We start from the raw sequence: 12,850 nt of genomic DNA on the forward strand, positions 1-12,850 counted from the left end.
GGGATGTGTTGCTACACCTTTTAATCCATTCAATACCAACAACAATAGAGTAACAGTGCCTATGAATATAGTGGTTAACCATGATGAACTGTTTAAAAACCTTGATCTTCTGTCACTCAAATGCTTGCAATGGGACAGCACATTTTTTTGAAAATTGCTTACTGAATCAGCAGGTCCCAAATGGACTTAAAGTAATTAAATTGCCTGCTGGCAATGATCTACCCAAAAATCTGGTAGATAAATGGCTCGAGATAAATCAAAGAGCCGGTCTACAATACATGGAAGTATTATGTGAGTTAAATAATGCTAAACTTGAGTCTATTACTTAAAACCTGAAAATGAACTATGCAAGACTTAAAGAAGTGACTTCTAATGATAGTTTTGCCAGCAAAATGTACTTAATTCAAGATAATTTAATCAAACTCAATGATACTTTAAGCCAAAGAAAAGTCAAAAAATTCTTGAGAGACAAGAATGACTGTGTAGGGGGCGTGGCCTCAGCATATGGGTTGAAACTGCACAGTGCGAATAGAGCTAGCATGATGACGGAAGACGCTACTCTAAGAAGTGAGGAGGAAGCAAATTCACTAAGAAGGTCGAGTGACTACCTAGTAAACTTGAAAATCAGGGTTCAACGAGCTCAAATGAGACAGCAAAAGTGAGTGAGATGCAACATGTTTCAGCAACAAAAAATGCTGAACAAGTAGTCAGACCTAAAGTGAAGGGGGAGAATGCCTGCACCAACTCAGCTCACACTACGGAAATAGTTACCCAACATAACAATGAATGCCAAGTGGTCGAAGTATATCAGAGGGTTAATAACCAGGAGAGAACATGGGCTCAAGTAACAGCAAGCAACAGAAATGGAAGGTTCAAAAATTACAACGAGCAATCAAAAAAACGGATATGCGCAAGTGAATCACAACAAGAAAAATTAGAAAAAAAATGAATTAACCAAGGATGACATAGGTACTGTAAACTTTAAAATAGTTAACCACTCTAATTATGAATTATCTACAGAGGAATGCTGTGTACTAACCAAAGGCTGGAATTTTGTTCCAGCTCAGAGAGCAGACAAATTAGTTGCTGTAAATGAACTAAGAGACTATGTTAGAAGCCGTAATTCTGACATAATGTTTAACAAACACAATGAAGTAAAAAGTGAATTTTATAAGCCCAGTTGCTTTAACGCACCATTATGTAAGGAGTTAGAAATGTTTTTAAACGTATGTGAGGCACAAATAGTTGAAACATTGGCCAATAGAGCTGGATATAATAAGTATTGCAACGTAACTAAAAATGAGAAAGAATGTTTTGAGAAATTATATAAAAATGAAGAAGTACTGATATTTAAGGCTGATAAAGGGGGATCTTTGGTAGTACTAGATAGGGGAGAATATGAGTATAAAATGAGAGTTGTTAAAAGACAAAAAATTCTATAAAAAAGTATCATTTTCAGATGTAAAAAAGGGATATGCTCTTATAGATTCTTGTATAGAAGAATGGTTCTGCACTTGCAGAATAGAAGAAAAAACAAGAAAGAATCTAACTAATACTAACCCAAAAGTAAGTAGGATCTTTGGTATACCAAAGATCCACAAAAACTTAGAAGACCCCCCCCCCCCCCGCTAAGGCCTATTGTTGCAAGTGCTAAAATTAAGACTGAAGGGCTGTCTGTTTTTGTGGACAAAGTGTTACAAAAAGTGGTACCTAAAATATTACCTATATAAGAGACAGCTTTGACTTTCTGAGTAAAGCTGAGACTGTAGTTGTGAATGAAACTGATGTGTTAGTTACATTGGATATTAATTCCCTCTATACTATGATTCCTAATATAGATTGTATGGAAACAGTCAGAACTGAACTTTTAAGATATAGAATGTTCACTTCTGATATGGTACGATTGCTTATGGAAATGATTGACCTGGTATTAAGTTACAACTATTTGGAGTTACATGAACAATTGTATATTCAAATCAACTGAGTGGCTATGGGAGCATCTTTAACTCCCAGTTATGTAAATGTATTTATGCATGGTTGGGAGACAGCTAACATCATCAGTAGTGAATATAATGAATATATATTAAAGATTGTTTGCTTGTCTTTTTAATTTGGAGAGGGCCTATTGCTATCTTGAATGATTTCTTGAAATATATTAATAATGTATGTTCATATCTTAAATTTACTCATAATTATGACATGCACAGAATTAACTATTTAGATTTTACTATTTATAAGGAATACAATAGGTTGATATCTAAGATTTATAAGAAAGATTTTCAGAACATGTACTTACATTATTCTAGTCTCCATCCCAAGAAAACAAAATCTAACATTGTTAAGAGCCAGTTAAAAAGGATAAGCAATATTACTAAAGATGATAATGTTTCCATACAAGAAGCTGAAAATTTCTGTAAAAGAATGGAATGCAGAGGGTATCTTAACAAGGATATGAATAAGTTGTTAGAGAAAGAAATAGATGAAAGAAAACTATCTAAATGTGACAGTACAAAACAAAGAGAATATGAGCATAAGACATCACTAGCAGTGCAAAATAATGTTGACACTAAAGCTATAAAACGTATTAGTAGAAATTGGGGTATTTTCAAATCTAATAATGAAATTATTAAAAAGATAGGAGCAGGGCCCAGGTTTGTACAAAGGATAGCTAAAAATATAAAGATTTCTTTCAGAGTAAACTAAATAGAAAAATACAAGTTGAAGGTAAATAAAAGAATGAATACGTGTTTCAACTGTAACGTGCAATTATTTGTATACTGACTCTAGTGAAATTGAAGTGGGGAAACTATGTAGTCAGAATACCAGGAAGCTTTTCATGTAAGAGTAAAAATATAGTTTATTTATTAATGTGCATGGATTGTCATGCTTTTTATGTGGGAAGAACTACCAGGGAATTCAACAGAAGAATTTATGAGCATAAGTATGCTATTGCCAATGGATGAAAAAAATGCTATGTGTAAACACTATAAAGAAAGTAAATGCAAAGTTAACTTTAAATGTTTAGTATTAAAAGCATTGAGTAACACCAAGAATATTATCAACATAGAGGAAGAACTGGGATGGCTAGAGTACTGTTGGCAAGTTAAACTAAATGCATGCTTTTCCCTGGTCTCAATAATAGAGAGGAATTGGTTATGTAATTAGAAAAGGGTTAAAACACTGACTTTTTTAGAATTTTTTTAGCAGTTTTATTTCTCTTTAATTTAGCCTATTTTATTATGTGACTAGGCTTCTTAACTTAGATTAGATGTTGTTGGGTAATGGGTCCCAAGAATGGGTGTTTAATGTATTTAATGAACAATGAATTTTAGTCTGAAGAAGTCTCTGAGAATGAAGGGAGATGAAAGCGCTAACTGAAGTCACTGTCTTGTTAATAAAATGCCAGTAATCCTACAGATTCTGCAATTTATTTTTTATTCTGTTTTCTGACAGTTATTTGCTTTTGCTGTGCTACTTTTTGCTAACTAGTCTGTAATATTAAGTCACAGCAGTACAGAGATCATCTCAGTGATATGGCAGAAAGTCATATATTCCATAAGGAAAACATCTGGATATTCTGGGAATAACTGGACATTTGAGAGGTATGAATGCAAAGTATATGGTCCAAACACAGTACAGGACAGTGTACTACAGTGCAGAGTATTGTGATATCCCAATTCCTGCCATTCTGTACTGAAACTATGTTAGTGATCTGTAACAGGACATGGGACTGCCAACTAAAATGGTCACTCAGGGACAGTGTGTGTATAAAATAGGGATGCACAGATTGTAGGAATGAACACAGGGAATGAGTATAGGTGAAACTCCCGCATGTACAGCAGAGGAGGTCATGTCAATGGAAGCTAGTTGTAACACCAGTACAAGCGCATATCTATATGATACAGTATGGACTGTACAGTGAAAATGTGTTGTCTGTGACTGTCACACAAAGTGACATAACAATGTAGAGGATGCATGTGTGAGATAAGCATCCTTACATGAATAATGCAGAGGACAACTATCAGGGGTTTGACATACAATTGAGGTAGGGTGCAAATTGGGAAGCTGTGCAGACTGATATACCTGAATATGAGTGTACTCTCAGCAGAGGTCTCCAGCTTGGTGGCCAAAGGTAAAGGATCACGGCAAACTTTACAAGAGCCAGCTACAATAATAAGCAATATCTACATAATACCACCATTAATCCCATGCCTCTGACATAACATATGTGATATGGAGTGATAATAGATGAGCCTGCACACCAGGCAACTAGCATGCCACATCCACACTCTTGAGCATAACCACACACACACACACACACACACACACACACACACACACACACACACACACACACACTGTCCAGGTACTGTAATATCTGCAGGAGGTGTTAGGAGGGACATTCTTATACCTGTATGTGACAGAATGGGAACTACAGGCTAGCTGCCTTGTGTGCATGGCATATATCTATGGCACAAGTCACACTGTCACAAATGATATACATTCCATTAATGTTGTCAAACACCTATGTATGCAGTGTGTGCATAAGGTGAATAGGTAGCAATTGTGCATTTGATGTAACAACTTGATTAGTGTTCCGCACCATCAGACAGTCAAGTATATTCCACAGAAAGAACACCTAGGTATGGATAATAAGCTGTGTGAAAGTGCACTGTGACAAAGCTGGTACACGTCAGTTACACATCACTGGAACATGTGTAGGGAGGTACATAGGGAAGGGTGCATTGTACTCAGTTATTGGTGTGATGAAGGCTGGGAAGCATGATGTTGGTATGCCCTCTGATGTGCATTTCCTTCACCTACCCACTACTACTACTACAGTTAAGGGAGTAGTCAGCACTGTGACCACATGCTGGTGGATATACCACTTATCCTATACCCCAGGACACAGGTTACATACCTATTAGTCTGATTATAGAGTGTGATTTCTACATTATACTTGGGTGTTGTGTCTGTTTTTTGATAAAACACATCCGTTCATGTGCCTCATCAATGCAGGTGTTGTCATGACTGTGGAAGCAGTCTCTGGAATGTGTTGATATTGTGTGTATTATACTAATATCACAGTTGGAGTCAATGATTGGCCACAAGCTGTAATCCTTCAGGCAGCTGTTTGGACACAGCATGTGTATGTCCTCTGTGATGTCCATCATTTAAGGGGCAGCCAAGGGCCTAGCAGACACTCCAATGTACTGACCTGATCACTGGACCTGAGATATATGTCACATCACACATTTCAACATAATGAGTTGCCACATATGTCATACACTGGTCTAACCATTTGGTGATATAGATGTATATGGCCTTATGTGACTGTGTTGATTGAATACCAAGATGTGAATTTTGGCAAATGCCTACATCTGTTCAAGTTCCACAAGATGATACTGTTGTCATCATGCATGCCCTTGATGACTTCTTTAAGGACATCTATCAGATTTAATGGACCGGATGTAGCACTGAAAACTCACACAGGTCTGTTGCATACACCTAGTATATTACTAGTATGCATGTAGAAAAGGTCCATGATGACATGTTGGTCTAGTCCATAGTTGAGGAGAATCAGACTGTCTCTATACATGCATGCATTACGTGCTGTTCCTCCAACACAGATGGATGCATGTTAATGTACACCCTTGTAAGGGAACATAGGCCATGTGGAGGGTGTGTTGAACCACCATAGCAGGAAGGTGTATGTGCTGGGTCATGCAATAGGTGATCTGTGATGTTGTCACAGTACATTGATCATTGTGATAGGTCTGGAGGAAGGTAAGACAGTACATACTGCATATTGTGATATGGTCTAGGGTTTTGACACAATCACACATGCAGGTATCATTGAGAAAATCCCCAAGCTTGGGAGTAAACCTTACGTCAGTTGATGGGTGAACAGCTGGCTCACTGACAGAGCATATCATGTGACAATTGGTGAATCAACCTGTATCAAGAGACCTGTAACCATTAGCAAACCCCAGGGATCTGTGCTTGGCCTTTCACTGTTTGAACTGCATTTCTCATAAGATCAGTATACACTATATGTCCTTTGACTTACCAAGTTTGCTGATTCTTGTATACTGTGTGAGTCCACCAATAGTAATAACATAGTATAAGAGGAGCTAACACAGAACTGAATGGTGACAAATGCACACAATCTACAAATAAATGCAGAAATGTGTGTTTATCCATTTGAAAAGTGAAGTTCCAGGTTACTCACAGCATTGACAACAGTCCTGCTATGAAGAAACCAAGTGATGCAAGCACTGTGAACACATTTAGCTAGCAATCTGAACTGACCACCAAGTATTCAAACTGCTATTGAAAACCTTTGTTGCTCACATCATACATTATGCCATCATATTGGCATCTTAGGATTGTATGACAGCACTGTAGTCAAACTACATTACAGTACTAATACAGTCTAATGCTCTTTTTTACATGTACCTCACCAGACACATATAGCAGCTGGAGAGACCACAGGGCTTTCGCAGCAAGATAACACAGGGCCTACACACCATGCATTGATGTATGTGGATAGATTAAAAGCCATGTCACTGTAAACTTTATTGTATAAGATGACATGACCTCTGCCTGGCCACCAGAACAGTCTCTGACCCTGCCTGGTGGGAGAACTGCATATCCAAAATGTAATATAGCTGATGACATCAGCAGTGTCTGTTGGGGACAAGATGGCAGTGTCGCTAGTGTAAAATGTTTTCTGTAATGTCAAGCAACAGCTTACATCTGCCCCCCCCCCCCATTGACTGCAGTGAGACTAGACCCTCTACCTATCTAAGTACACAGACTACAGACTACAGTATTTTAAGCAAAATCCACAGGTGAAGTGTAACTTAGAGTGTGTCAGACAACACTTTAGAGCTGATGACATCAGCAGTGTCTGGTGAGGGAATATGGTAATAACAGTGATCTACATGCTGGTGTAAATGTCTGTCTGTAATGTTAAGCAGCAGCTCACACATGACCCCCCCCCCAGGTAACTAGAGTTAGAATAGAACCCCCTACCTATCTAAGGTGCACAGACTACAGACCATAGTAGTTTAAGCAGGCTCATACATTCATTTTGTGGTCTAAAGGTGTGTAAGGCATTATAGCCTTGCAAGGCCGGGGTACTCTCTGAGGCCTTGAACCAGGTTTCAGTGACTTCAGAGACATCTGCTTCCTCCAGTGATAGAAGTACTTCTAGGGTGTGCAGTTTTTGATTTGAGCTCCTAGCATTTAGCAGCATAACCCTTATTTTGTACTGAATGGCAATTTTCACATCAGTAAGTTTGTTTTTGAAACCTTGCCTAAAAAAGGCATTGTGGTGGAGGCAAGACCCTTTGCCAGCAACCAAAAGCCTAGTGGTGCCAGGTGCAAAGTGTCTCTGGCAAAGCAGTGAGGTTTGTCAACCGTGTCTTCCCAGGCTGACAGAAACTGGATTCCCTTTGAATGACACCAAAAAATAAGCCAATTATTCAAATTGATATTATTTTGTTTATACCGTTGCATCATTCTAGGTGAGAATTAAAACAAGTCCAAGTAACTGTAGGAGAACCCCCCCCCCCACAACATTGTTACCTGCAGGTCCATCAACATGAACCATGAAAACCACACAGTGCCTTCCTGGATATACTTGAGTAACTCATAATACAGCCAAACACCCTAGGCATGGGTAACTTTAACTCTTCTTCTATCGATTGGGATACATTTAAGAGCTCAAACACGCTTGTCCTAAGGCTCCTGTACTTTGTAAACATGAATGCTCTGGAAGAGTTAATGTATGCCCCAAATAAGGGGCTCAAATGGCCTTGACCTATTACTCACTGACGTGGTAAATCACTGCACTACCCCATGAGTTAGATCCTCCCAGGTAAGATCTGACCATAAATTAGTCACATTCAATGTAACGATTGTACCTAACCCCCTTCAGGATCCAAAAGTTGGATAAATCTCTGCAAAGCAAACAATAGCCTCTCAAGTGATGGCATATATAGTTTCAAACATAATGCCACCACTGACAGTAAAGACTCCTATATGGAGGTATACACAAATGCTCTTTATATATACATATCAAAATTAGCATCCATAGCTAAGGATAATCACAAGGCATTCTTTAGCTATATCTCTAATATATAAAAGGGAAGGCCTGGCTTTGCACCAAATTCAGAGTGGACAGTACCACTCATACTGTACCTGAGGACATAGCCCACCTGTTAGCAGACAGGCTTGGCAACAATTTCATACCCCTGTCTCCACTGATCATACCACACAGCATACCTGTAAACAGTTCTGTACCTATTATCTCCAAATAACCAGTCATAAACACACAAGTGAATGTCAAAAACACAGTCTCTATGGGACCGAGTAACATCCCAGGCTGCTTACTAAATAGTCTAAAGCAAGAGTTAGCAGGACCACTGGGTACTCTCTTCAACCACAGTCCTGGCTGTTTCCCAAGTTTCCCAAAAGAGGAGAAAACAGCAATTGTAATACAATTGCACAGAGAAGGTCCCTCAACAGACCCAAGGAATTATACACCTATAAGCCTGACCAGCCTTGTCTGTAAGGCCATGGAGAGAATCACCTTGGCCATTATCAACAAGGTCATTGGTGACCTTCAAACTCTTCACCCAACCCACTTTAGTTTCATCAAGGACAGATGATGCCTGTTAAACCTAGTGGAATTCTTCAAGGGTGTCAGCAAAGACCTGGAAGAAGGTACATACTGCCTATCTCAACTTGCTCAAGGGCTTTGACACAATTCCCCACTGAGGCATCAATCTAGGGATTAACCCATACATCATTAGATGGGTAGCCAACTGTCTTACCAATAGGACGCATACAGTCATAGGTGGGGATTCCACCTCTACCAGCAGACCTGTTACCAGTGGTGTCCCACCTTACTGTCTGGGATGTATTCCTCAGAAAATCAGGCAAAAAAAAGAAGGTCTGTGGCTCAACAAGTTTGCTGATGACTGCAAACTGAATCTGCAGATGATGTCAACATAGTACAAAAAATGTGCGTACATGCATTAATGCTCATTGCCAAAGTGAAATACTTAAAGTTAACCCAAAATAATGCACTATTATCCCTTTTGGCAAAGGAGAAGTCTATAAAAATTACACTATCAATAATACCCCTCTATGTTCTTACCCAATGGTAAGAGATTTGGGAATGCAGGTTGATGATAACCTCACCTTTCATCATCATGTGTCCACAGTGGTAATGAAGACCCTTTATGTTGCACACCTCATAAGTGAGGGTATAGCATCTAATACTGAGGATGTTATAACTCCACTGCACTCTTCCCTCATCAGATCAATAATAGAGTGCAATGCTCCCTTTTGCATGTACATCACCAGATGCTTGCGGCAGCTGGGGAGACCTCAGAGGTTTCTCAATAAGAAAATCCAAGGACTTCCAACACATTACCTACTACATGGACAGACTGAAGGCCCTGCCACTGAATTCCGTATTGTATAGACTGCTGAGAGGTGACTTGTGGCTTGGCTACAGAGCAGTATAGAACCCTGCCTTAATAGAAATGTTGCACTGCACCTCTGCAAATTCCATGGGACAAGATTCACTCACTCTAGGGACCTTAACCTAGTCTGCAACATTAACAGGACATGCTGGAGAGTCAGATATGTCTCCCAGAGATTGCAAATCCTATGGAAGAAACTCACAGTTCACATGAAACTGAGATCCTCAGTGACCCTATTTAAGCATGACTGAGATAATTGGATGGAAAAGCATAGATTTTCCTCATGGGTTTCACCTAGGTCACTTTTAGATAGGGTCAGCCAGTACGGATTATGGATTTGCAGATTTGAGCTACCTATCTTGGTCTATAAGAGAAAAATGGTATAACTTGGGTAGGCTTGACAAAGCCCTAGGGTTATTAGCCTAGTAACCTCCTATGAACCTAGTGCCATTATGGTAATAGCCTTGTATGAACCTCTGAAGTTTTAAAGCTATGTAGGCCTGCCAAAATCTTCTCACATACATGGGCCACTGTTGCCAAGTACTACAAGTTTAGCTGTAGTCTTACAAAAGTCAGACTTGTGCAGTAGTATTGTGCTACATACAGTGTTCTGTAGTCTATGTACTTAGGTAGGGGTTCTATTTTCACTGCAGTCAGCTGAGTGTGCATGTGTGCTCTTTTTTGACATTTTACCACAGCATGTAGAGCATTATTATTACCATGTGCTTAATGGACATTGGTGACATCATCAGCTGTATCAAATGTCTACATATACAATCATCCCACCAGGGCATGATCAGATACTGGCCTGGAGGCCAGGCAAACATCATCTAATCCTATACCAGACATATTACAGTGATGTGACGTGACGTTTAATCTATCCACATACATTGTGCTATGGCTTGTAGCCTCTGTGTTATCTTCCTGAGAAAGCCCTGTGGTGTCTTAGAGCATTATACTGTATTAATGTTCTGATGAGGTTTGACTACAGTGCTGTCATGTGATGGTGTGACTTATGATGTGCACCGTAAGTTTGTCCTGGAAAATCATTAAAGAGAGAAGTTAGAAAGTAATGATACACATTTCAGTTTCTGACATCAACACCCTTAGAAGAACATTCACTATAATGTTGTCAGATTTGGATGCTATCAACTGTCTAACTTTCAAAGAGAAATATCAGTCAAAGGTACAATGACCAGTTCAACACCACAATTGCAGATATACTAAGCACTAAGATAGCTATGCATTCTGAGCATTAGACACAGCTTTTGTATCCCTGAATCCAAAAGATATAAAACAGGGATCTGGCACAGTTTCAATCACTGGCACAGGGTGTTGTGGAGGAGCAGGAAGCCTAGTTTGACACAGAAGGTCAGTGAGTGTGTGTCAGTAGGAAGGAGTAGAAGGCAGACATTGCAATAGAACAACAAATGGCCTGCGAGACAAACTCAGTAACTGTTGTGTGTGCATGTGTCTGAAGGGGGTCCTCCAGGTGAAATTGGTGGGTGCGTGCGAATGTCTGAATGATCACAGTCAAACTCTTTGCTAGCTCTATGTCTTAGTCTGTCAGGCAGGTGTGAGCCATGCATGGAAGAGTTGTCAGTTCATCACTGACGTCCCCAACCATGAGAACTTGCTCTGGGAGGAGTTGCACTGACATGTTCATGCCCATGGTCAGATGCAGTGATGCTACCTGAACGTGATTGATGTCTTATGGATGAGGTCCCTACATCGGGACGCCCAGGACCATGACCCCAATGCCTGCCACATCCGGGTATGGACAGCAGATAGATCAGTGGAACTACTGCCACTGTGGCAGCATGATTGGTCATATTTGACTGACAGCAGATGATGTAGCTGACCACCCACAAGGATGCCTTTCCCCTCCCAGCAGACGTTCCATCACAGACACTGCTAATTCTATGACAAACACACCTTGGTCGATCATAGACACCCCTCATTCCAACATGACATTCATCCTATCCAGGGAATTGACAACATGATGGAGAGAGAGTCACGCATGTCAGACTGTGCCACATCCACAGCCCTGAATATTTGTCTGGAGCACCTATGGGAACTTCCCTATGCCTCCATAATGGCCCTAAACATACATTGAGTGGCACTAGAGTGACACCTGCACCAGGCACAGGCACTGAAATAACAGTAGCTACACTTCCCTGATCAATGGCCATGCCCTCCACCTGTTCAATATCTGTGGGTTCAGTGGACTGGGTAGATGTAGGACTATGGGATGTGTCCATTCGAAATGCAGGGGATGGCTGAATGTCAACCTCTGTGTCAGATTCAACCTGTGTACCTGCAACTGTGCCTCAGTTTGGCCACCATCTCACTCTTACGATCACCTATGATAAAAAGCATGAAACACAGCAATAGATTAATACCTGCACTACTACTATGCAATATATGCTAACAAACTAACAGTGCTGCTACTATTACAGACAGTACAGCAATACACACACAAAAGGCCTGCAATCAAAATTACAAAGTACAATATTTCTTTAAATTGCTCAGCACTACTGACATAAAAATATTTGGCTTACCATCTGCAGAAGATGTACTGCTCTGTACTCCAGACAGTCCAGGAAGTAGTTAAGCAAGAGATAAGGGCAACATCATCATAATTAACAGTAACACATGGGTTAATATATTTACTGCTGTAAATGTGCATTGATGGTACTTTGAAAAAGAATGTGTCTGACAACTCCAATCTAAGATTTTAACTGTAACAATCTTCATTCCACCCAAAACAAGACATATTGATACAGAATTAAATTATTAATTTCAGTTGTTTTACTATACAATAGTACTCAATTGTTGAGATATCAAAGCTTACCTGGAAGCTCCTCCTGGAATGTGCTTGCTGTCTTGGAAGGTGATACACCCAGATCCAAGACATGCTGTACTGCACTCTCCTGGGTGATGGCTGGATCTCTCAGAGTGGCCCTGTGCCGCATCTGTTCGTATGTTCTGCCATAGCCACTGACAGCACTGACATCATGAACAATCTGCTGGCATATTGACATGCTATGGGACATATCTCCCTATCCCCTTTCTAGGAGAAAAGCACCATGTTGCTGAAACCCATTGACTATGACTTGATTTTCATCATCAGTTTAGGGGGGTTTCCATGAATTGCCATACTTGAGTGATATACTTGTATGTGTCCTAAAATACAACAGAAGTATAATACACATAAGTATCACATCACTACAAAATACCTGTTTCCAGATAAAACAGAAAAGGTAGACATTCAGTATTACCCACTGGAGAATCATAAAACAGGCTAGAGATGTGAAACATTCACAACAGGCCGAATGCAAAATAAGGAG

The 12,850-nt window shown here is 39.9% G+C and overlaps 1 protein-coding gene across 1 annotated transcript in view; it reads left to right on the forward strand.

Moving 5' to 3' along the window:
• The first annotated feature begins 542 nt into the window (after positions 1-542).
• LOC122810735 (adhesion G protein-coupled receptor E5-like) overlaps positions 543-12,850 on the forward strand; it is a 236,977-nt gene continuing 224,669 nt past the window's right edge. The window contains exons 1-2 of the mRNA XM_044082298.1: positions 543-658; positions 2,307-2,599. Coding sequence (XP_043938233.1) covers positions 543-658; positions 2,307-2,599 — 409 coding nt within the window. The remainder of the gene's footprint in view (positions 659-2,306; positions 2,600-12,850) is intronic.

The sequence above is a fragment of the Protopterus annectens genome, chromosome 9.part0 (genome assembly GCF_019279795.1).
Source record: "Protopterus annectens isolate FY-2018-M chromosome 9.part0, PAN1.0, whole genome shotgun sequence".
In the NCBI taxonomy this organism is placed as follows: domain Eukaryota; kingdom Metazoa; phylum Chordata; order Ceratodontiformes; family Protopteridae; genus Protopterus; species Protopterus annectens.